At 44.5% G+C, this 26,234-nt stretch overlaps 1 protein-coding gene and 1 long non-coding RNA gene across 3 annotated transcripts in view; both read left to right on the top strand.

Annotated features, from left to right (window-relative positions):
- The window catches only part of LOC103150920 (delta-like protein C), a 268,639-nt gene extending 246,569 nt beyond the window's left edge, over positions 1 to 22,070 (top strand). Inside the window, exons 5-7 of the mRNA XM_016680975.1 lie at positions 15,747 to 16,482; positions 16,667 to 16,781; positions 21,767 to 22,070. Of these exons, the coding sequence (XP_016536461.1) occupies positions 15,747 to 16,482; positions 16,667 to 16,781; positions 21,767 to 21,772 (857 nt within the window). The 3' untranslated portion in view covers positions 21,773 to 22,070. The remainder of the gene's footprint in view (positions 1 to 15,746; positions 16,483 to 16,666; positions 16,782 to 21,766) is intronic.
- An 802-nt stretch (positions 22,071 to 22,872) lies between these two features.
- On the top strand, positions 22,873 to 23,607 carry LOC107838498 (uncharacterized). 2 transcript variants are annotated; one of them, XR_001664573.1, is made up of 4 exons: positions 22,873 to 22,914; positions 22,997 to 23,161; positions 23,219 to 23,246; positions 23,360 to 23,594. It is a non-coding gene; the product is annotated as an uncharacterized LOC107838498 (long non-coding RNA). The 2 variants fall into 2 exon arrangements; XR_001664572.1 differs by lacking the exon at positions 22,873 to 22,914 and having other exon boundaries at positions 22,921 to 23,161; positions 23,360 to 23,607.
- The last annotated feature ends 2,627 nt before the right edge of the window (positions 23,608 to 26,234 follow it).

The following is a 26,234-nucleotide window of genomic DNA, read 5'->3' as shown; positions in this document are numbered from 1 at the left end:
AACGAGACTTCAACGTTTTCCGTCGTCTGACAAGCAGCAGGTCTGCTCCACTTTATTCACCAGAAACTGATCTGTAATCTGGATCGTTCGCTACGTTCAGCTCCAGTTAGCCGCCTGATCTCACTGTGGAGAGGCAACTGGGTCACAGGCAAAAGGTCAAAGGTAACAAGGTGACCGGAGGGCTTATTATGTTGTACAAAAACCCCAACAAAAAACTAATAACTTTAGTACATGTTATGTGTCAGAAGAGGGCTTAGGAAATAATAATACAAAAGATAAATAAATTTGACCAAAAGGGCCCTTGGGGGCAAGGAGCAAGAGGGGCAGGTGGTCAACCCCCCTAGGCCCCCCCTCTGCACGTGCCTGAGCGCCACTTTGCTGTTGAAGCTTCTAACCTGGCAGCTTTACGCTCTTATAAAAATACTATAAGACAACATCTGGAAACGAAGTTAAAGCTTCAATCTGAGGATCTCTGCCGCAGTCTGCATGTTGGTTCATCCAGCAAAAAGAGCCGCTGCTGAGTCAGCGGACCGTCCTGCTGCGCATCGGGATGGAGCAGCAGGTGGCAGCGCTGAATTTAACAGTAACTAAACAGGATCCGTTCATAATAAGTTTGGGTTGTGATGCACAAACCAAAAGCACCGTTGTGTCTCTGGTCAGTGTGATAGTTTGACTGTATGCAGCTGTCCAGCATATCATCAGCAGCCGGTGTTCGAGGGGGAAAAACAGTCACACCTGACTTGGTGCCACTTTTCAGACTTTAATCCGCTGCTGGTGAAGAAGTCTGGGATGATGTTCTGTTTCTTATACGTTTGTTCCTGCATAAAAGACTTAAAGATCAATATTTGCTGTGAATATAATACAGCCTGTAAGTTGATGTGAAGTTCGCTTACGTTTCTATGGCATCACTGCGAGGAGTCGACTTCTACTCGACTTTTATCATTTTATAGTCCACCTTAAATTATATGAAGTCTATCCACCCCTAATATGTACATACATAATGACGCCCCCGTAACATTTTCGCCTGCCCCCTCATGTATCCATGGCTAGAACCGGTCTCGTAGTAACAGTCGTTCGTGTCGTCTACTGACTGCAGCTGAACAGCGTCACTGTGAAGCTCCAAGCAGGAAGGAACCATTTACCGCAGATCCAGGGGGTTCAGGGCAAATACGGATGTGTGGTTTTTGGTCGGGGAGTGGGAACATTAAATTGTTACTTCTAAAAACAATCTTTGAAAATACAATGTGATTAATTTTGTAACTGACAGGACCCTGATTTTTTATTTTATTTTATTTCTGTGAACAAAAAATAAATAATTAAATTGTGGAGGGCCCCCTGCTGGTCAGGGGCCCTAGAACTGTCATCACTTTCCCCCTTTACCGCGTCCCTGCGATCGGCACACCTGTACTAGCAACCATTCTAAGATTAAGATTTTCCATGAATCCAGATTACTTCATTATAATTAGGTTGTAAATATATAAAACTGTGTTTTCTACCAGGAGGTCCGACACAAACCGCTGCAGCCTGGATGCTCCCATGTTTGTTCATTATGAGGAATTTTGCATTAAACCAGATTAATCTCAGCAGATTTTGCTGCAGAGCTTCATGATCTATCTGCAGGTGTGTGTGTGTGTGTGTGTGTGTGTGTGTGTGCGCGTGCGTTTGTTTGTAATACCTTGTGGGGACGATTTTCCTGACATATACTACGTTGTGGGGACCAATTGCTCCTTGTGGGGCCCGGAGCCTGGTCCCCACGAGGGGAAACCCTGTTTTTGGGTCAGGGGTCAGAGTTAGGGCTAAGGTATGAATTGAGTTTTGGTTGGTTAGGGTTAGGAAAAGGGTAAAGGTCGGTCAGGTTTAGGCTGTAGAAATGAATGGAAGTCAATGGAAAGTCCCCACAAAGATAGCAAAACAAACGTGTGTGTGTGTGTGTGTGTGTGTGTGTGTGTGTGTGTGTGTGTGAGCAGTTGGGGGGTCAGCAGAGCGCCGGGGTTCAACAGGTTGTTGCTTCATCCAGGATCAGACGGTGCGGTTGGAACCGCTGCAGGGTGTTGATGTTCTGGATTCCAGGTTTTCAGGTTTTCTGTTGCTTTACTGAGCATGCTCAGATGAAGGTAGCAGAACCAAACTTTCACTGCTGAGCCGCTGAAGCTCGACGGGACAGCCTGAAGTTGCTGCTCATTTCCTTTAACTACCAACCATGACTGGAGCTGTGATGTTTGATAATGGTTGAAGAAATGGAAAACAAACCTGCAGAATCTTGTTGGGAACGTTCCCATGTGGGATCAGACGTTTGTAGGTTCTGAATCGGCTGCAGATAAACGGAACCGCTGAGGCCTGGAAGCAAACCTGAACTTTAGGTAACCTCGCTGCTCGCCGGTTCCTCAACGTTCAGCTGCATATCGGACCGCTGTGGATCGGACCGGTCCGTCATTAGCTGCCTCGGCGCTCTCTGCAGGTGCAGGCAACATGCAGTATTCTTCTGAAGTATGGTGGCCTGTGGGAGTCAGTGTGTTGCAACCTCTTCAGCTTCACGTTCTCTGGATGTGCTCCAAAACAAACATCATGTTTTCTTGGCCTTCTTCCTAATTTCCCTGCAGGAACTCAATACTTGGTGCTGAAGTCGTTTATCACACTCAGCGCCATCAGCTAAAACAACAAACTGCCTCCAGATTGTAATTTCTGCTCCATTTTGTTCTGCTGTTTCGGAGCAGGAGGGTTTTCACCTGAACTCTGAGGGTTTCCAGATGTTGCAGCAGGACAGATCGACAGGATTCCTCCTCCTGACTTGCTCCGGGTTTTCAGCAGAAGCTTCTTGGCTAGGAGGATGAGGATGATCATGCTTGCAGCAGGGTTGAAGTGGTTTGGGTTTCTGTCCAGGATGCTTTAGTTCTGTCCCAGGTGGTTTAGAGGTGGAGGACTTCTCTCCCAGCATGCACCAGACCAGGAAAGTGTTGCACATTGAGCTGCAGGTGTTTTAATAAATGCTTGATGTTTCAGGTTGTGTGGAGTAGTTAAGGGTTGTTGCTGTCTTACTGACTGTCAGCAGGTTTAGGTTTATTCTTCCTGAGCTGAAGGGACTGATGCTAAGGCACCAACTGCCAACAGCTGTTCAGGAACCAGGCTAGCTGCAGTTAGCAACACAAACTGATTCAGTTTGATCCCTGATGTTCACCGGAGTTACTGACAACAGAACATGAATATCCAGCATCAGTGAGTACTTCAGACATCCTCTAAAACATTCATAACTGACTATTTTAACACCAAATGTACCTGAATATGAAGTATTAGTGGAAACCACAGAAACCAGTATCTACAGTTTCATTGTCTGTTTTTATGGAGGTTCAGCCAATCAGCTCCAAAGAAAATGAAAGGCAGGGGTCATAAGCTATTTTCATGCAAAAATAATGACATATTCAATTATATTTATGTTTATTTGCTTTTAATGAACATTCAACAAGCTGAACAGAGAATCCACATCACACATTCATCATCATGTATTCATAGAACCACAGGAATTACATATAATTAATAAAATTAAACGTCTCCGGTGCAGAGCTTAAAGGTTCATCGCCAAACTAGGGACAGGAACTGCAAGCAGCACTTCAGCCAAAGTTTTGAAACCGGGGAGCATTTCTCCAGTTGAAGAGATCAGATGCTGGCTGGACTCTGACCGAGGGGTTTCCTGCTCCTTCAGGCTCAGGTGTGACAGACTGACCGTAACCTTCAGCTCCAGGTCATACAGGAGTCTCGGATCTGTTACTTCATTAATTGGTTTTAGTTTCTTTCTTGACATATTCTGTGTGTAATGTTGAAAATGTCTGTGAGCAGGGGCGCCACCAGGAATCTTTGGCCCCCTGACAAAAGCTTACATTGGGCCCCCCTGACCAGCTGCTGTTACAATTTCTTGAGTCTATTTGACCCATAAAAAGTGTCACAATTTTAAAGTCCTGCATCTGCCTTGCTCTCTTTGGTTCAATTCTGATAACTAGCACAATATTTACTGCTCATGAATTTAACATCCAACAGTCCACATCAGGTATGCAAGTAGGTTGTTTACATTTTTTCTATTAAATTACTGAAATGACTCTACCAACGAACAACAGTCTAAAGCAGTGGTCCCCAAACTACGGCCCACGGGCCGAATCCGGCCCACCTCCACATTTGGTCCGGCCACCTGAACAATATCAGAGAGCACAGATTTTTATATATATATATATATACCGTATTTTCCAGACTATAAGCCACTTATATGTGGATTTTTCTTCAACCACCAGGGGGCTCTTTAACAGGAAGTGAATCATTGGAAGTCAAAATTGGAAATAATTTTAAAGCAGCCGTTTTAAAACGGAATTAGGTTTTAATAGGGAATTGAAATTTCTCAACAAACCCATGGCACTTCATTAATATTATTTTACCTTTTATCTGGAAATAGTGTCTGTTTATTCTTGCCATACAGTCATTATTGCTCTAAAGGTCTTGCCATACCAGTTTATTCCTCTGTATAGTTTCTTGGTTTATTCTTACATTTTGTTCTTCATTCATTCCCATTTACTTTCCTTTCGTTAGTATTGTCCTCCTGGTTTATTGCTGTGTCCACTTTAGTTTCTTTCCTGTTGCTAGATTTATTTTATAATTTATTGACGCTCACCATCAGTAATCTTCACTCATCACCTGCTGCACCGTCTAATCATCATGTTTCACATCATGTGTTGATTTTTCACTGTTCAGCGTCAGATTCTCTGTTTTTATGCCATAATTCACATCTAGTTCGTCGCTCTGTTTCATGTCCCGCTTCTCCTGTTTCAGAGTTTTGCGCGATGTGCGTCGTTTTTTTTTTTTTAACGGTGGAGGGCGGCTGGGAAACGTGTCGACGGGGAAAAGGCAGACTGTGATAAACCTTTTAAAACAACGGAAACAATTTCGGTATTCTGATTATTGAAATTTAAAAGTTCTGTGTTGTTCTATCAGCCCCGTTTCATACCGGACCTTACAGCTCCGGTGTTAAAATGAACGCTATCAAGGTGTCACCATGGAGGGATTTCTTTATTTAAATGGTTCATTTTTCAGAGGGTATCATGATTTTAGTAATTACATGTTTATAAGAGCGACTTTCTGTTGTCCTTCCATGGAAGCGGGCAGCTTTCAATCAGAAATATATAAATATAAATTTTTAATATAAATTGCTGCTTTGACATGATCACAGAACTGATAAAACATATGTACAAAAATACCAGACAAAGTGAATCACAGCAACGTCATCAGCCGGTGAGACGCTGAACTGATGTGGTGAAGCTACTAGTAGCAGGAGAGGAGCTACAAGCTACAAACACTGAACAGAAGAAGAAGAAGAAGAAGAAGAAGAAGAGCTGCCATCGATACAGTTGCAGCCTAACCCTACCCTAAAAGAAACAAAAGCAAAAATGTAATTGTTAATGCATGTCACCATGAGAAAAGCCTGCTGAGTTTAGCTAAAAAAACTTTTTTTTATTAAAATCACACATGTTTGTCTCATGAAGTGAACATTTTGTTTTGCTAAACAAACTTATTTGTGCATGTCATAAATCTTTTCTTGCTATTCTAAGTTTTGGTTTGACTCAAAGTTTTGCTGTGATTCTCACATGACGTTGTGGGCGGGGCCTAAAATCACAACAAAAGATTTCTGATGTGTGCAAATAAAAGTTTGTTTGACAAATAACTTTAAGTTCACCAGACAAAAATGAGTTATTTAATTAAAAAAAGTTTTTAAACTAAAAGTTTTGTTTTTTTAAAAAAAGAGATCATTACAGTTTCGAAAGTTTTGATTTCAATTTTATTTTACTTAACTGAGGTTAGTTTTTGTTTTCTTCTTCTTCATTGAATAATTGTGGAAATTTGTTTACTCCATACTCTGTGAACCAGACCCTAAACTTAAAGTCTGGATTGAGTTTTTTCCTCTTCATTAATGACTTTTATTACATACATTGTATCTATCATGGTAGTTCAGGGTGAGTTGTTTTTAATTCTTATTTTGTTTTACAAAAAACCCCAACAAAAAAAACAAATAATTTTAGTACATGTTATTATGTGTCAGAAGAGGGCTTAGGAAATAATAATACAAAAAAATAAATAAATTTGACCAAAAGGGCCCTTGGGGGCAAGGAGCAAAAGGGCCAGGTGCTCAAGCCTCCTTACCCCCCCCCCCCCCCGCCTCCCTGCACGTGCCTGGCCAAGCATGTTTTAATGTTACACAACACAGTTTTACCAAGTTGCTGAAAGTCTAATCTGGTATTGTTGTGCATATAAGGTGTAAAGTTTACCTTCGACCAAACGCTTCCGAAAGTAATCTCAGCTCCACCTTTTGTAAAAATTTCCGCCAGCGCCCCCTGCCGTCCTCTGACTGCCTGTATTGAGAACCGCTATGTTAGACGGCATTTTTATAAGAGCGTAAAGCTGCCAGGTTAGAAGCTTCAGCATGGCAGGCACCTATTGTTCTACACCCAATAGAATGTCTCTTTATATCTTTATTTTTCTTCCATTACCGTTAATGCGGCTCGTACCGCTGCGTGTACCCCCACAAAAGTGGTATCAAATCTTGCGGCTCGATGCTGAGAAGGGAGCTATTATTTTTATTGGGATTCTGTGTAAAAATGACGACATAAATTGAGAAAAACGAAAAAACTTTAGGCTGAATGTCTCACAGCATCACTAAGATTTCTCTCTGAAACACACACACAGGACAGTGGAGGTCAGACTCCAAAACTCTGTTTAACTCCCCCTCACAGGCACAAATAGAGGCCTATTGATCTCAAAGTTGGTCATGACATAGATACACATGCCTGCTCCTGTAAAATGTTTTCAAAATTTTCCTAGGGCTTATGGTTTTTTGTCAGGGCCCTGAGACCGACGCTGGGTGTCTCACAAGTATAGAAACCAGCATCCTGTCTGACAGAGAGAGCCAGCCCAGGTGCAGATCATTAATTACCATAGCAACGGGCCGCAGACAGAGGCAGTGAGTATTCCCACAGCGCTGAATCAGATCTCACAATGCATTGTGGGAAGAATACATATTTCCTGTGACTATTCATGTTTTGCTTACATAAAATTATTACTTGTCTGAATTTTTGAGTGTAAATTAAAATCTTTACTATGAAAATTGAAATTGTTTTTAGAAATTAACTATTACCAACTTTCTTCATGTTTTTTATTTTGGACCATGAGTGAGAACCACATGTGCGAAGCTTATAGTCGTCGGTCTCGGATTTAATTTCACTAATTTTGGGTTTATATCCTGCTTTTCAATGGTGACTCATATTGTCATATTACACCTGACAATATTTACAGTTACTGTGTTCTAGTGTCGGGTTAAGTATGTCAGACCTGCATATGTTTATTTTTCACAGCAAATTTGAAACACTGGGTTGAAAGTGATGGGCACAGTTGGTAGGCCCCTTAAAATTTCCAGCACTAGTTACCTTTAGTTGATAGCAACCTGACAGGAAGGTGGCAGAGAGGGCAAAGAGGCCTGGGCCCAATGAACCGAGGACGGGAGTAAGACTCTGTGCCGTGCTGACCTGCGCCGCGCTGACCACTGGCGCAGTGGTTAGCAGGGCCGGTAAATCGAGAGCTTCACTGTTTGACTTTGTCTCTTCTCTTTGGTGAAGAGAGAGCAGTTTAAAATCAATCACTGATTATTGGTTATTTGCTGTGATGTATTTGTGAACAAACCAGCTCAAACACAAAAATTATACCATATTGTCGCCATGGTAACACAACAAACTATCAAGATGATTCTTTAAACTTTTACAAAGTAAACGTCCTAATTAAATCTTGAATGTAATTTTTTTGTGAGCTGAATGCATTAAATAGAATTTAATAACATTGTCATTCTCTATAAATGATGCTACAGCTTTAGATCTAAGGTCAGTGTTACAATTCAGCCATTTCTAGGGGCCCCTGGATGTCTGGAGGCCCCTGCCAGCAGCTACTGAGTTTTCTTTGCCTTCATGTCTCAGTCTTATAGTTTTCAAACGTCAAGGGTTCAAGTTTAACCCTTTGAGCTATAAATCAGTCTGCAGCAGCCAAGTTGGGCTACACCAGGGGTCCCCAAGCTACGGCCCGCGGGCCAGATCCGGCCCGCCTCCACATTTGGTCCGGCCCCATGAACAGTACCAGAGAGCACTCAGATTTTTTTTCATTTATTGTATTTTCCGGTTTATATGTGGATTTTTCTTCAACCACCAGGGGGCTCTTTAGCAGGAAGTGTGTCCTGTAAACTGTGGGGTGCATTGCTGCCATCTGTTGGACTTTTAGGGAACTGCTTGACTTTTATGTTATTTAATCAGTTCGGTTGTTTGCTAGCGGTAGAGCAGATGAACACGTGTCTGTTATGAACGCCGCCTGTAAGTAGCAGCTTATACTTCAAAACGAGCCTTTATGTTAACATATGAGAAATTAATATGTTATAGTTACGTTCCCTCAGTGGAATATATACTAGTCAGTCCCAGTGACCGTTTCACTCATGGGTTTTGCCCATGTGCTTTCTGGGTAAAAATCAATTGAGAAAATGTACTTATTTCATAACTTCATAACCTTTGACCTTCTCTCCTCTGCTCTGTCTAACAGCTACAGTCTCAGATCAGCTCAGCCTGTCAGCAGCAGAAACTCTGCTGTTACTTCAGGTTTACTAATAATTTATTTTATCAATTTTTTTATCCGATTACTCGATTAATCATAAGAATAATTGATAGATTACTCGATTACTAAAATATTAAATAATATTAATTACAACAGCCCTGGTTTAATAACCTATCTGTTTACAGCGGGTTTTAGGTGTCACACAGGAAACTGTCCGGTGGGAAACATGGTTTCCATCAAACTGTTCTGTATGTGATACAAACTGATGAGGCTGAGCTCCATGTTGAAGATGAAATGGAGTCAAATTTTGAAGAGCATCTGACAAGAGATTAGAAAATATTGAATCTTTCATGATGCATCAGTGAGGGAACATGAGGACTTGATGGTGAATCTGTGGGAGCGGCCGGCTCGGACCGGACGAGGCAAACGGGCCGCACGGAGTCCGGTTGGCTCTCAGAACAAACAGAGCTGTCCTGGTTTTGTCCAACAAACCCGTCTGCTCTTCAGCTGCGCCGAGCTGCGGGGATACAAATTTAAACTGTCCACAAAAACACAGATATGAGGCAAAAATGCCAGAAAACATGAAGTAAAACTTTCATTTTCTGTCTTCATATCTTTGCATTATTCTGTCAGATGGAATAAAACAAATTTTAATCAGAATTTAAAGGTTAAACATTTGAACTGGACAGGCTGCAGTGAAAACAAAGTTCTCAATATAAATATGAATAACTGTCAGGTCATTGTAAAAGTGAAATGGTCAGTTGATCAGCAGGAATTATGGTTTCCCAGCAGAAGGAGGTTGTCTTATGACTCTTAACCCGGAGCTGACAGGAAAATGTCTGAAGGGACAAACTTTGGGTTATAAAAACACCAATAAAAGCAGGAATGTGTCATTTTATGGTTGGTCTGGTAGAGAAGCTCGGTTAGTAAGCAAAAGGTCTTGAGTTCCCAATCAGCAGTGTTGTTTTTATCCTGGTTTTCCTGATGAACTCTGTGAGAATCCGGGCCGGAAAATGTCTCGGTTTAGATGTTTGGACCTCCAGAAATGTTTGGTTGTGTCACAATAGAAATGAGATTCTCAGGTAAACCAATGAGGAGTCGAGGTGCTGTGGGGGTTGGTTTCTGTCTATGAGTCTCTCTCCTGATTGGCTGTTGCTCCAGTTAGCAGTTAGCTTCACTCCCTCATCAGAACCTCTGTGATTCTCTAAACCTCAATCGCTCTGACTGATGTCTGCAGCAACAAAGACACGTCTCCTTACAACACCGCCCCCGATGAACTAAAACGTCTCTCCAGATCAGAAACGGCATCAGGAAGGAGTTCTGGTTCCTAACACCGCTGCTGGAAGGAAATCACTTCCACAATCAAGTTCAGAGTTATTAAAAGTGAAAACTTGTCCTAGTCAAAGGCTTCAGTCTCCTCTAGAAGCTGGACATGGTCCAGTCCTTGGTGTGATTCAGTCTTTAGTGTCTCTGTGGCTCTGATCGTTTCACTGGCGGAGCAGATTTATTCCTAAAAAATAGGTTTATAATTGACGCATTTAAAGCCGGAGCGCGGACCAATCACAGCTGGCGCTCTGCACGCTGCCACTGCTTTATCAAGTTTACCTCAGCGCAGATCGCGCTCCTCTTCTCACTCAAACTGGACTCAGGCTGACCTGCATGGATATTTACACCAACCCAGTGTGGGTAGTTATTTTTCTTGGGAGAACTCCACATCAAGGAAAGAGTTTAAAACGAACCCTGTTCGCTCTGGTTGTGCGGCTCTATGTGAACCACAGGAATAACTTGTAGTCTTTCTTTCAGAGGAGTTGAGGAGCGGTGAGAATGATTTATATTTGTGAACAAAGAATTATGCGGCGTTTCCACCTCAACCCGCTGCCCAGCGTGTGGCGCTGTCTGCCCTGTAAAGTTCATGTCTGTGTTCCTGGTTGGGCAGAATCTGACATAGTTTAGATGAACCATTCCCACCAGCCTTGTTTAACCCAACTCCGGTCGGTCTGTCTAGTCAAAGTCCGGTTGGGTTGGTGAGGCGTGAATACTAACTGACCTCTGGTCCTCTAAATCTCTGTCTGGGTTCGGTCAAAGTGAACTTTGGTTCAGTTTGAATGTGAACGCCAAGTGGACCAGAGACCGCTCCAAAAATAGGAACTGGACTACAGCGCCGGGCATTCTGGGTAAATACAACCAAAGCTAACGTGCTAGCCTAGCGGTAACAGCAGAAATGGCTCCTGGTCTTTAGCCTAAAGAGAAATCCTCCAACACTAAAATCCTCCATCTTGTTTCCATCTGGTGAAGAAGGAAGTTGCTCTCAGTGTCTTCAGAGGTTTTTGTGTCGTTTCCTTCAGTGGTTCTTGGTGCAGCGCCCCCACAGGCCAGGAGGGGAACAGGTTGGTTTGACTCAGAGCCACAGCAGCTGGAGGAGGAGCAGATGATGGAGTTCTGGGTCCAGTAGAACCGGGTCGACTGGACTAAAGGAGGAGAAACAGAATGAGTCTCACATTCAGCAAAGAGCAGGTCAATTTTATATTAGATCAATTATTGCCTTCTTATAATAATAATAATAAATAATAGTAATAATAATAATAAAACTTTGTGAGTGAGTTTGTTCCTTCTCTAGGCTCTTATTGTGAAGGTTTACAGGAAGTTCTGCCTCAGAATATTGTCAGTATTTTGAGTTCAAGTAGGCCATCAGGTGCTATAAAGGCTGCCCAGTAAACCTGATAAACTGGTAACCAGTTAAACCAGACAAGTCTAAACTTGAATGAAAAGTTAGCTAATGCTAATGCTAACTATGCTAATTGTCTGAGATGATGCATTCAGTGGCCCATCAGGAAACGGGGCGTTTCAGGATCGGGATACGTTTTAGCGGTGGATCCTGCTGCAGGAGCCATCAGAACATTTTACCCAGCTGGACCTTAGTCACATGACCTGTCAGGTTTTTACATGGAGGACAAAACATCAACATGATCTTTGTTTCCTCTTATTCAGTTTGTTTTTGTTTCTCTGCTTGTTTGTACCTGTGAAGTGGGCGGGGCTTGTGTCCCAGTGGCCCTACCTGTTCTGTTATGAGCTTATCTTCCTGAGATCATTTCATTCGGCTCATTTAGGCGCCAGATTCTGCTTGAAGGACGTTTACATCACAAACTGATCTGATTCACGTACAAAGTCAAACTGATGGAATCATACAGGCTGAGCATGCATGTGGTGACAGTGGGAAGAAACAAGTCCCCTCCCCAGCCAGCTGGGGTTCAGGCGGCAAACTGAGCCAGGTGTACAGAGAGCGGCTGAACTTTGACCCGCCAAGTTCTGGATGTCAGAGAGGTGGACCAGTGGGACCAGAGACACGGACCCAGATGGATGAGTGAAATCCGTTGAAGGCAGACGGTTCAGGAAGGGAGGCGGATCTCCTGAAGAACCTTAAAGCTGCAGAATTTAACTTTTATAAAAATCTGTTTATTAAAACTGTCGCCATGTTGCTACAGTTTAATATGAGATGGATAATCTGTGGAAAGCTCTTCCTCATCCTGCCGGCAGAAATGAAACGCTCAATGTCAAAAACAACCAATCAGAGCCAGGAGGAGGGGCTTAGTGCTGTCACTCATGCTCAGGTAGCTGCTGCTGAATGGCAGAAAAACAACTTACCAAAAACAGTTCGTCGTCAGTGGCCATGCTAACTAGCTTAGCATTCATGGCAGACTGCTGTCAGGAAGGTGATTGACAGCGCTAAGACCCGCCTCTTGGCTCTGATTGGCTGTTTCTGATTGAGTGGTTTATTTCTGCAGCTCTGTAAGGAAAAGGCAGATCTTTTTCTCACCAATCATCTCATGATGCCACGACAAGGCGACAGATTAGAAAATATGTAATAAATCTAGTTTTTATAGAAGTTGCATACTGCAGCTTTAAACCTGAGGTCATGAAGTTCTGGGGAGTAATCGGGTCGGGTCCTGGTTCCGTCTTTGAGCTTCTTCTCCTCAGGTTTTCTCTGATAACGCTGCTGGTGTTTGATTCCCGGCAGGATCCAGTCATGAGTTTCTGAACCGGTCCCAACCCATTTACAGGCTGATGACATTAAAACATCTGTTTGCTGTGAAAACCTCGGTTCTGGAGAATTAAAACCGACGTCATGACCCCTCTGATCTGACTCCAGAACCCGTCCGGCACCAGGAAGTGGGCCGGCAGACGGGCTGGTTCTCCTGATGCTTCCTGGCCCAAACAGGAGACTAATAATCAGACGCAGGCGGCTGAATCTGTCCCTGTCTGTGGCTGCAGAACGTCTGTATGCTGTAAAGAATCTGCCCCTCTGAACCTTATTGCCCCCCCTGGGCCTTGTTGCCCCCCCGGAGCAGAACCCGCCTCCTGCTTATCTCTGATCTGCCGTCATTCCAGCGTCTTGGAGGCGTCCGGGCTGCCGCCTGATGGTTGCCGCTCCGCTCAGTTTGCGATGTTGCAACACAACAGCTGCTCACCTCCAAATATGGAGCTGCTTTCAGCGCTTTGTTTGGTTTGAGCTGGCGCACGCCGCCCTGAAATGAACTTTCACCCACAGATGGATTCTCCTAACAGTGAGCTCCATGTCCACCTCCAGTATCGGAGCTTTAATCATCGCTAGGAGCCGTGTTGAAGGGAAAGCAGTCGCTGCTGCTTGGTCGTCTGAATCTGCAGCTTCTTCCCAGATTTCTTCCATCCTGTTTGTCCTTCAGCTGCAGCAGAACCAAATCTGAAGAAAAGATCTCAGTGGAGCCGGTTTATCGCTTCATCTATGAGAGTTTTAATGTTTCAGAGTAAAATGGAACGTTGTGGAGGGTTCTGGATGGAAACCACCTGCTGAGATGTTTCTGCTCCCAAACATCTGAATTGTTCCTCCCAGTCTGACACTGTAAAGAAACCAGTTCAGCTTCCAGCGGCGCCGTGGTTTCAGGCCCAGTTCAGATCTCTGCTGCTCGTTTCTGATAAACAGAAGAGCAAAGTCCCTAATAACAGCTGGAGGTTTGACCTTTGAACCTGTTTTTACATAAGGCATTAGTTCCTGAAATCAATGACAACTGAATGACTTGAAATTAGAGAATATTGGTTATTGGCCATAACTGGTGTCAACATGGATCACTTTTATGTTGGAGCAAATATTCCTGCTTCTTGCAGATGTTAACTCAGGTTCTGTTAACTGAGCTAGTCGGAACCACCAGCTTCATAGCGGTTCCGGCAATGAAGCTGTCCGGATCTTTACACTGGAAACATTTCTGACAAAACTGCAGCAACTCCAAAGCTGCATGGACAGGGTCAAAGGTCAGATAAGGTGAAGATTTTATTAATAGAGGAACGGTGAAAAATGTTGGGTTGCTGACGCAGTTGTTCAGGTGTTTCTGATCCAATCAGGAGTCAGGAGCCTTTAGGCGAAGGCTGGTGGTGAAGCTTTACGAGCGACAGACGAACGGCGAGGCTCCTTTAAGAAAGAGAAACTCATCCAGGATTTAGTGGCTCTGATTCCTGCAGCAGGTCAGACTGACGACCAGAAGCTGCAGCTGGAGATCTGACTAGAACCAGGAGGGTAGAGACACCACCTGGTTCTACACCACCCGGTTCTACACCACCCGTTTCTACACCACGTGGTTCTACACCACCCGGTTCTACACCACCCGGTTCTACACCACCCGTTTCTACACCACGTGGTTCTACACCACCTGGTTCTACACCACCTAGTTCTACACCACCTGGTTCTATACCACCTGGTTCTATACCACTCGGTTCTACACCACCTGGTTCTACACCACCTAGTTCTATACCACCTGGTTCTATACCACCCGGTTCTACACCACCTAGTTCTACACCACCCGGTTCAACACCACCTGGTTCTACAACCACCCGGTTCTACACCACCTGGTTCTATACCACCCGGTTCTATACCACCTGGTTCTATACCACCCGGTTCTACACCACCTAGTTCTACACCACCCGGTTCTACACCACCCGGTTCTACACCACCTAGTTCTACACCACCTAGTTCTACACCACCTGGTTCTACACCACCCGGTTCTACATTCCTTCACTTAGAGACTTTAATCTGCTGCTAGTTTATAAATCACTGAACGGATTAAAGACCTGCTGCTGGATCAACATGGAGAAGCAGCTTTCAGCTTCTATGCACCACAGATCTGGTGCATAGATCTGATAGCGCACTTGACTTAATGTAATGTTTCAATTGTTGATTCTGTGTTGCATGGCTTTGTGTTTTTATGATGTAAAGCTCTTTGAAATGCCTTGTTGCTGAAATGTTCTATACAAATATAAGTCAACATGTAAGCTAGCCTGGTAAAAACCAGCTCCTTGCTCTGCTCTCTGCTTCCCCCAGACCATCTGGGCCCTCAACTACAGAAAAACTTTAACATTTTTAAACGACTGGATCTGATCTTACCCTATCGCAAAAGTTTGGCGGTGACGTTTTGCAGCTAGCTTCATCACTATGAAGCTAACAGGAAGTTGCTTGTGCTGTAAACAACCATCCTTCCACTACAACCAGAGAAGAGCCGAGTCAAACATCTTTGTTGGCAATAAAATGTCTTAAACTTTCCTGTTTAATTTCTCAATGTTTGGACTTCTTTTCCACTGAAATTTCCTGAAATTCTAAAACAACTTCTTCTGTTCACTGATTGGCTCATTCTGCTGGAGAAATTGATCTCAATGGGAGAAATCCCAGAAGGAGAAGAGAAGGGAGATGAGAATCAATGACCCAGCTGCGTGTAAGCTGATCTAAATATTTCATAACTCCGATATTTATGTTTGGAATCTGTTAAAGAAATTATGTCAAAATAAAATTTTATCCCACATAGTTGTGCAGCAGTTTTCTCTTTTTCCTCAGTTGCCCCTCCTACAGGTTGATTCCTGCATCATGCATTTTGTGCACAAGGCATCGTGGTGATAGTTGCTGGCGCCGTTGCGTTGCTGGTTCACGTCCTGCCTGGAGGCGGTTGTTGTCCGTAGTTCATGTGTTCTGGGCTCCTCCCACAGCTAGCTGGTAGCTCTTAGCTTGTTGAGTGCTTGCTGGGAGCTGGACAGGCGTCTGAATACGTCGCATTGTCATCAGCATATCTTGACTCCAGGTGTCTGTAGCTGACCCCGTCTCCTCTGCTCTGCAGGTGCACAGTGTCTGGACCTCGGCAGCCGGGTCGTGTGCCAGTGTCGCTCGGGCTTCACCGGGACTCTCTGCGAGACCAACATCGACGACTGTGCCGGCAACCCCTGCCGCAACGCCGGCACGTGCCTGGATGGCATCAATGACTTCAGCTGCTCGTGCACCCTGGGCTTCTCTGGAAAGGACTGCTCGGTGCGCAGCAGTTCCTGCGACCACTTCCCCTGCAGCAACGGGGGAATGTGTTACACCCACTTCTCCGGCCCCGTGTGCCAGTGTCCGCCGGGCTTCATGGGCGCTCGCTGTGAGTACTCCGTCAGCATTCCCTCTCCAAGACCTCCAGGCGGCGACGCCTCTCCGGCGCTGATTGCCGCCATCGCACTCGGCCTGGTCACTCTGTCGCTCCTGGTGTGCGCCTCCATCCACATCCTGCGTCAGCTGCGCCAGGGCAGGAGGCTGGCAGCCATGTCCAGGTCCGTCAAGAATGACCTGGAGACGGTGAACAACCGCAGCGCTGTGATCGGCGGAGGCGTCCCCAACAACGGGAGCCTGGTGGGGGCGCCGGTGTGCAGCCTGAAGGAGAAGGAGGCTTTTCTTCTCCCCGGAGGTCCACATAAAGTGTCCAACAAGGACGCAGCGCTGGTGGAGAAGAGCAGCGACAACGGGTCCATGATCAAAAACAAAATGGCCGACTGTAACCTGGCCAAAGAGGAGCAGCGCCTGGAGAAGAACAAGTTTGACCCGTAAGGCTTTGACAGTGTGATGGTTTGATGGTTTTCTTTGTGCTTCCTGTCCTCTCAGCTCCATGTTTGTGTTCTGGAAGGCAAGTAGAATCATGTTTCCTATCTGGTGTGCCGAGCGTCTCACTGAGCGTGTCTGTGAAGCGCTCCGTTCCTGAACCAACCTCTGTCTCTTCTGCTCAAACAGTCAGAAACATGACTCCTCCATCATCGTCCCTCCTCTCAGTTTTGTGAAGGACAGTGTGTATCAGCCGGTGTTCATCGTCCCGGAGCCCATGGAGCAGCGTGTGTTCGCCACAGAGGTGAGGCTCTAACAGGAGTTTATCGTCCAATCAGCAGCTGGAAGGAAGCAGGTTTGAACCCTGAAGCTCAGAATCAGTTCATTGGCCAAGATTCTGGCACAAGACGGGAATTTGAGTTTTCAACCACTCAGACATGGAGATAAAAACATTAGAGGCAATAAAATACACAGATGATGGGAAAATGTTTGTGTGTTCACCTTTTATTAGAAAGAATAAAAGAAAGGAAACAAACAGCTCAGAGTGTCCGAGTCCTCTGGCGGTTCGGTTTTCACTAGAGAGACGGCAGGAACGTCTGGGTCCTGGTCCGGTCCAGGAAGAGACCCGGACCCAATGGGATGATCTGCTGATCTCCTTCAGGTGCTTCCATTCTGGCTGCCCAGACATCAGGCAGCAGGCCTGTCATTTAAGTCTGGGAGGTTCTGTTGGGACCGGGACGAAGTCGGACCAGTAGAAGGAGGAGCGACCTGAACCCAGACCAGACTGATGCAGAGCAAACGCTGCAGGTTTCCTGGTCTTCTGACGCTGGAACAGGCGGTTAGCGTGTTCCTGAGGTCTTTAGTGCCAGCAAAGGGTCAAAGGGCGCAGCGCCAGGGGTTCTGGTAGTCCAGTTGTCCAGTGGGTGAATGTGTTGGAGGTTTGGAACCAGCAGAACGAAGGTGAAAAGGTCAGGAGGTCATCAGTCAGTCTGGGGTTGGGCTCCTGCAGGCAACCGCACAGAGCGGCTCACTCAGCTTGTTCCATGGGGCCCGGTTCTATAGGACCCAGCTCTATGGGGCCCGGTTCTATGGGGCCCAGCTCCATGGGGCCCGGTTCTATGGGGCCCGGTTCTATAGGACCCAGCTCTATGGGGCCCGGTTCTATGGGGCCCAGCTCCATGGGGCCCGGTTCTATGGGACCCAGCTCCATGGGGCCCGGTTCTATGGGGCCCAGCTCTATGGGGCCCAGCTCTATGGGGCCCGGTTCTATGGGACCCAGCTCCATGGGGCCCGGTTCTATAGGACCCAGCTCCATGGGGCCCGGCTCCATGGGGCCCGGTTCTATAGGGCCCAGCTCCAAGGGGCCCGGCTCCATGGGGCCCGGTTCTATAGGGTCCGGCTCCTTCAGGTCTCCTCTGTGTTCTGTGAAGTGAACCATAAATTTTTGTTGTTTTATGTGAAAATCGTTTTTGTTTTTAGACAAACGTCCTGATTCCTGATGATCAGTTACTTCGATTAGATCCAGTTGATCTGTGGTTGCAGCTGCAGCCTCAGAGGATCCTGTAGATCTGCATCAGTCCAGACTGGCTGCAGGTTGGAAGGAGGTGATGAAGGTCGTCTCTGTGCTTCAGGGAAAGATTGAACAATCAGCCTGCTGAGGCTCGTTTGGTCCTCTGTCCACTGGTCCTCTGTCCACTGGTCGTCCTCTGTTTCAGAAAGGTTTGCTTCCATCAACAGTTTCTAACGCAGAGCCTCAAAACGTGCATAAAAATCATCGACTTAAACACGACTAATGATCAGCTGCATGAGGGACAGAATCAGTCTAGACACAGTGTCTCAGTGGGACACGGTGTCTCAGTGGGACACTTCACTGGACAGATTCTCCCAGTTAAATTTCCCAGGAATGATAATCCTGGAGTGTAAAAGCTGTTTCTGTCTTGGTGGCGTTTGGCCACATCTGGACTCTGGCCTGTCGGGTCTCGCAGGAAGAATCCAAGATGGCAGCCGAGGTGCCTTGCTGTTGTGTTTTTAAGAGACAAGTGGATCAGAAGTGAAATTTCTTGTGGGCAAAACATCCTGAATAAAGTTTATTCTGATTCTGAGTACAGGAACAAACCTGCCTTCACAATAAAAGCCCCAGAGATGGTTGACGGTTATTTATGGAAAATATAATGCGACTCACAGCATCACGGAGCTAAAAGAGGAACATCTGGATGAGTTGATTTGGTTTATTTCTGACTGCATCGTCTCTCAGTCTGAACTCGTTCGGCTGGCGGTTCTTCAGCAGGTCCGATTAACTGACAGAGTGATGATCATGAGACCCGTTTTCTGCTCCTGCTGGGCAGGAGATCTGCTAGTTAGCTTATGTCTGGGCTCCAGTGAGCGGGTCGGCTCAGTTCGGCTGCAGGTCCGGTCCGGTTGGGGCAGAGCATCACAGAACCCGGCCCAGTGCTGGGGATGAAGAAACGTCACTGCTTTGAGCCAGCAGGAGGCGCAGCAGCGGAGGAATCCGACGCCTGGGTGGAGGTTTGGGTTTAACCCCGCCTGAATGCGGACCGAACAGAACCACAGCGACCTGCTGCACCGTTCAGTGGAAACGAGCATCAGAACCCGTCCTTGGTTCTGATGAGTTGGACCACCGATGGATCTGACAATCAGCCAGTCAGGGAAACAGTTTGTGTCCAAAGTCAGTCGACTCTCATGCCGTCATCCGTATATGGAGTCACTTCCTGTTGGTCAGACAGGCCAGGCGATGAATACGACTTACTGATGCAGCTCATCTTTATGGCTAAAATATGTGAGGAGGTCAGAGGTCAGATGAACCGTCTGAGTTCTTCTTTTGGTCTCTTCACTTTGAAAAATGTTCCCTGATTTCAAAACTTTCCACTGCAGATAAAAAGTCAAATGTATTCATGTGATGACATCATGTGGTTTCTGGGTTCAGCTTGTTGAATATTAATGAAACTGTTAGCATTAGCATTAGCATCAGGATGCTCAGTCTGCAGGGATTTTGCTGTAATTCTTACCTGAACATCTTTTTCATGAATAATACAGATAATAACAAAGCAATAAAATTTCATGTGTAGTTTAAATAAATCACCTTTAATTTACTGAACATTTTATAGTTCCTTGAACTAACCATCCTTATGTAATAAAAACATTTCCTTCCAGGGGATTCTGGGTAGCAGCCGGAAGGAAACGATCCGGTTTCTGTCAGTAAAGTTGATTTAACAGATCTAAGACTCAAATATCTATACATATGTGGATATTTGGGGTTTCCTCCTGATGGCTCTGCTGGTATGTGTCAGACTGATGTCAGTGACTTTAACAGAACATTTATAGGTTGTTAGAAGAACAGCTTGATTATGTTACTGAACTGATTAGACAGCAGGTAAGTGTTTAAACTTTCCTTTCCAGTCCACCTGCATGCTGCCTGTTCCTTTCTGTGTCCGTCCGCTCCGCTGCTGATGAACAAATGAAAACCGTTCGACCCAACATCTGTGACTGGCCACAACAAAACCAGGAACAAGTGAGACCCATGTATGGAGGCCTCAGTCCTCATGGCGGCGGTCGCAGGTTCGATTCCCAGCCTGGCGACATTTGCCGCGTGTCTTCCCCGTCTCTCATTGCCTTCTGTGTTTCTGTTCCTGGTTTTGTTCCCATAATGTCCAACTGACTGTGGGAACTCTTCAGACTCTTTGGGTTGAAGACGAGACCGTCATCGGCGTAGAGTCTGAGGTTTTCTAATTTGCAAAGCTTTGCTCTGGACGCCGTAACAAACCCGCTTCGACTCCCAGCTAACCTCACTTTGGTTCTGCTAAATTCTTTATGATTATCCTGTTACCGGAGGAACCGCTCCTGGATCCGACTCGACCCAGCAGAACATTTAGTTTGTCTGCAGATTGAGTTCCAGCATGATGCTGCCACCGTTAGGAAACCTGAAATCTGTCTTTCATGACCAGCCTCTGTTTTTTCCTTTCAGGTGTTTCGATCTGCGCGTCGTCAGCATAAATGCCACTTCTGGTGGATTTTCATGATTTATTTGATCCAGAATCTAGTAATCATTATATTGCATCTTAATCCTCCCAGAAACTCAGTGACCCTTCACCGTCCATTCCTACAGCAGTTCAGATGAGAGCCTGACATGCAGCGATAGCTCTCTGTTAAATCCTTTCCATTTCATGCAAAACTTTACATGTTAGGAGAAAAACAGTAAATTCAAACCTGTGAACCAAATTTTAAGCAGTGGGCCTAAAGTGCTAATCATAAACATTTTATCTGCTAATGCTAAACCATTATACCAACATAGCTTAGTGAAAGCTAATGCTAAAGCACTCATTTCCATCATGTTGATATAGCATGGCACATCATCCTCAACAGTCAAACCTTCCTGGACGGTTTCGCTTCAGACTGCTGACCTTTCACCCACAGCTTCAGCTTCATAGCTGATGAGTGTTGCTAAATTTCTTTGTTGCTAATTTAGCCTCATTGACTTTTGGCCAGAAAGCATGGAGGACATCAGTAGATTTTTAACTGCTTACTGTACAACAGCAATGCATTCTGGGTGCAGAGTAAATGTCTAACTACTTGAAGAATTCATAAGATAAACACAGATAATCAACTTCATTCAACTGAAAACAACCGAGTAAATTAGTGCTTTAGAGTTTATCTGGTTGATTATCTCGGGGGAAGCTAAGTGTGCTAAACGTCTGCAAAGTTAGCGAAGAAGCTAAAGCACTAAACAAAACCTGTTTGCTGTCTCATTGTTTCATGTAAAATCAAAGCTCTAAAAGTCTTTAAAATATTTATCCCGACACTTCATCATAGGTTATGTTTGTTAATCGTCGAACGTGTTTTCTTTGTTTTTAACGGAGTTACACAGACTTTAAAGGTTTTCTCTCTTTCTGCTGCTCAAAGGTGCGGCCACACGGCTCAGTTCCAGGAACTAGTCCCAGCCATCCTCACTAAACCTTCTATTAAAATGTTTCTTTAATGAATGTCAGATCCCATAACCTTTTGCTCCTTGTTTTTACTGGAAAATCCAATTATTAGACAAACAGGAAGCTGCAGATTGCAGAGGCGTTAGGTCCAGAAGCCGTTCACAACGGGCTCGTTTTCTTCACTTATTCAACTCGTTCTAACTGTAGTTTGGTTCTTTAAATGTGCGTTATTCTAATCTGCCCGTTATCAGCTCCAAATCCCCAGTTTACGTCTGTTTTTTAGATTTGAGGGTGAAAAGGCCATCCTGTATGCTGATGACTAACTGCTGTTTCTTTGTCTTGTTCTCAGGTATAGCCCTGAGTTTTCAGACCACCAGCGGAGGAGCTTTCGCGCTGGAGGGCCTGAAACGTTTCTGTCCTGGACAGAACAGCCAGAGGATCTATTCTACACACACATTTTTATTTAATATTTATTGCTGCTGCTCAATGGAAACAAGCAAACAACACAAGGACTCATTCTGCTTCAATAGTGACAATGTTGGGATGAAAGAGAGAGAATATAAACGCACACCATTTATCTTTGTATACTTTTAAATCTCCATCCAACTTTCTTTACTTTTTATATATGAACAAGAAAATGAATTGTCCTTCAATCAGAAAATGCTGTTTGACAAGAACGATCAAATATCCTCTGCCTGATTTTGCAGGAACTGAAACTTTCTTTGAACCATCTGGACTTTGTCTAAAAGCTGCAGAGAATTTAATGACTCTGAATATTTTTCTGATCATTTCGTCTCATTGCTTTTTAATGGAATCAATCATGATGCAGCGGCCTGTTGAGAAAACCCAGCGCCGACTCTCTGTCACCGTAGAAAACCAGAAAACTCTCAAGTCAACGTAGAAAACCAGAAAACTCTCAAGTTATCATCCAAACCAGAAAACTCTCAAGTCGCTGTCCAAACCAGAAAACTCTGTCACTGTCCAAACCAGAAAACTCTCAAGTCACTGTAGAAAACCCGAAAACTCTCAAGTCACCGTAGAAAACGAGAAAACTCTCAAGTTATTGTCCAAACCAGAAAACTCTGTCACCGTCCAAGCCAGAAAACTCTCATGTCACTGTAGAAAACCAGAAAACTCTCAAGTTATCATCCAAACCAGAAAACTCTCAAGTCACCGTCCAAACCAGAAAACTCTGTCACTGTCCAAACCAGAAAACTCTCAAGTCGCCGTCCAAACCAGAAAACTCTGTCACCGTCCAAGCCAGAAAACTCTCATGTCACCGTAGAAAACCAGAAAACTCTCAAGTTATTGTCCAAACCAGAAAACTCTCAGGTCACTGTAGAAAACCAGAAAACTCTGTCACCCTCCAAACCAGAAAACTCTCAAGTCACCGTAGAAAACGAGAAAACTCTCAAGTTACTGTCCAAACCAGAAAACTCTGTTACCGTCCAAGCCAGAAAACTCTAATGTCACCGTAGAAAACCAGAAAACTCTCAAGTTATTGTCCAAACCAGAAAACTCTCAAGTTGTCGTCCAAACCAGAAAACTCTGTCACTGTCCAAACCAGAAAACTCTCAAGTCACTGTAGAAAACCAGAAAACTCTGTCACCCTCCAAACCAGAAAACTCTCAAGTCACCGTAGAAAACGAAAAAACTCTCAAGTCACCGTAGAAAACCAGAAAACTCTGTCACCCTCCAAACCAGAAAACTCTCAAGTCACCGTAGAAAACGAGAAAACTCTCAAGTTATTGTCCAAACCAGAAAACTCTCAAGTTATTGTCCAAACCAGAAAACTCTCAAGTCACTGTAGAAAACCAGAAAACTCTCAAGTTGCCGTCCAAACCAGAAAACTCTCAAGTCGCCGTCCAAACCAGAAAACTCTCAAGTCGCCGTCCAAACCAGAAAACTCTCAAGTCGCCGTCCAAACCAGAAAACTCTTAAGTCACCGTAGAAAACCAGAAAACTCTGTCACCCTCCAAACCAGAAAACTCTCAAGTCACTGTAGAAAACCAGAAAACTCTGTCACCGTCCAAACCAGAAAACCTGGAAGTGCCTCGTTGAAAAAAGCAGCTGCAGGATGTAAAACAGCTCAAGCTGTTTTGTTTTTCAGGTCGCTCCAGCAGACCAGAGCAGGTTTTCTTATTCAGACTCGACAGGTTGATCGATGTCTGAAGTCATGAACAGATGGTGGAAACGTCCTGCTGATATTAAGATGTAAATGATCTCGGTTTGTTTTCCAGCCTCCTGTGCTTTTAAAAACAATGCGGTGTGTACGTATCATCAAGAGGACGGTTTTCATTTTTAATTTTGTCTGCTGTAAATAATTTTGTATTTATGGAAGAGAATTGTATATATGTTCTTGTTAATGTTTCAGTCAGAATCAAGAAATATATATTTTTCATAAATGAATCATAAAATACTTGTGTGTGTTGTTTTTATTGCAGTTTTCCTCAGGAAGCCGAAAATCTGAATCATCCGAGCTGCAGCTAAAACACGGAGCTGGATTATATTCCGGATTCACATAGAACTATTTTTCCAGATCATTTCATGATTTTATTAGATCTGTTACAAAAATAACAAAGAAGTTTTATTAATCAGTTTAACTGAAATGTATAAATGGTGTAATAATAATAATCATTATCATTATTCTGCTGGTTTAGCCCTCAACATCACAGGTCCTCCTCCGTACCAAACTATGGGTGTTTGGTCCTTTTGACCAGACGGCCGTGGCCTAGTTAAAGTCCCAGCAGCTGGCAGGCCTTAGTATTTTGCATCATTTTTCTGCCCAGTGGAAACAAGAAGTTATAAATTACAAATTAAAAACTAATGAAAACATGAATCACTGATGCAGTTTTTACATTTATCATTTAAAAGAAATTTATTTGTGAACTTTTAATCACTGATTCATTAAAGTTAAAGGTCAAAGCAGATATTTAACTTTCACTGTAAAAAATTACACGTTTTCCTGTCTGACATTAAAATAAATTCTGTTTCAGGATGAACTGAATTATTTATTCTAAACATTTCAGACTCGCTCTATAAATGAGAATATTAATTAATTTATTTTATCACAAAGTGAAAATTAACTGATGGATGTTTGAAAGCCTTTTTCTGTTAATCATGATGATTTTCTTTTTAAAGTTGATGACAACAAATTTAGCATTTAAATATTACATGAGAACAATAAAAAAATAAACCTTTTTAAGAACAACTGTGGCTTAATGCAGAGCGTATTTAATACCTGCTTAGTGTTTATTTTAATCTGACTGAATCTCATTGGGACAAATTTATTCAAAATGACTGTAGAGTCAAACTTAAATACATTTGTTTTATAAAAATTATTAAAAATTGTTTATTTTTTTACTGAGATGTCAGAGTAAAGGGGATGAACACAAATGCATGCCGCACTTTTAGGATTTTCACATAAAATAATTTCCCAAAGATGATCCAGGCAAAAACATAAATGAAAATTAAATAATGAAGTTTTTTTAAGGAAGGCGGCGATAAGTAAAAGTCAGAGGTCAGGAAGAATCCTGAGTCCTCAAAGAAAAACGTTTCACAAATTTCTCAGGAAGTTCAGGCTGCAGAACCGAGCCGTGTGTGTGTGTGTGTGTGTGTGTGAGAAACAGGCAACTCAGGAGGCGGCTGGGGGGCAGATGAAAGCAGAGTGAGAGTGAAGATCTCTCACACCTGTCATCACTCTGTCACCATCTGCGACCTTTGACCTGCTCCGGTTCTTCACAGCTTGTTTTGGAAATGAGCAGCGTGTTCACGCTGAATCCTGAGTGATGGGGCCTGTGTGTGTGTGTGTGTGTGTGTGTGTGTGTGTGTGTGTGTGTGTGTGTGTTTGGGGTAATCTGGGTTTTCCCTCAGACCCTCCATGAACGCCGCGGCGTGACGCCCTAAAATCAGCAGTCACGACCCCGGGGTTAAAGGTCGAGCAGGGAGGAAGTGACAGTCGTCTGACGAGTAGACCAGGTCAAAGGTCAGCGAGTGAAGCTGTCTGGTGTTTTCTTCTCAGGACCAACAGCAGAAACATTATTTGAATAATTTCCTCCCAGACCAACTGGAGCTGACCCAGTCAGACCAGCAGAACCGGGCCCGCCGGGTCGGCTCTCAACTTTCTGTGAACGAAGAAAAATGTAATGTTAATAATAATAATCCAGCCGTTACCATGGAAACATCTGAAGGTCCACCGTCTGAGGCGGGTCGGCGTCTGTCCACCTGATGAGATCAATATTTACCTGATCAGATGTGATTGGACCAGAATCGGGTCGTGACCTCCAGCTTTGGCTCGTTTTTTCTTTTTAACGTTTTTATTTGTTTATTTTGTTTCTGTTAATAAACATAAATTTATTGGAAGAGAAAATAAATTCATATCAGAGAAACTGAAGCTTCCAAGGCAGGAAGAGCAGGAGGGAACGGACCTGCTGGTTCTGGACCTGCTGGATCTGGACCTGCTGGTTCTGGTAGTTCTGGTGGTTCAGGTTCTCAGAGTTGTAATGTTGTTCTGGTTCCTGCCAATCGGCTCTGGAGCAGAACCGCTGATCCAGCAGGCCGGAGGTTCTGATCAGAGCTTCCTCCTCGTCCTGCAGCTGACCTTTGACCCCGCCCACCGTGGGAACGTCGTCAGGAGGAATAGTCGGCGTGACAACCAGGAGGTTATCGCCACGGTGATGATGAGCCTAACAGACACCCAGCACCTGGCAGACCCCCACCGAGCACACACACCACACACACCACACACACCACACACACCACACCACACACACACACCACACACACACACACCACACAACACACACACACACCACACA

Source organism: Poecilia formosa, unplaced genomic scaffold (genome assembly GCF_000485575.1).
Source record: "Poecilia formosa unplaced genomic scaffold, Poecilia_formosa-5.1.2 Scaffold265, whole genome shotgun sequence".
Taxonomy (NCBI): Eukaryota; Metazoa; Chordata; class Actinopteri; order Cyprinodontiformes; family Poeciliidae; genus Poecilia; species Poecilia formosa.
This window is presented reverse-complemented; position numbering and strand designations above follow the sequence as displayed.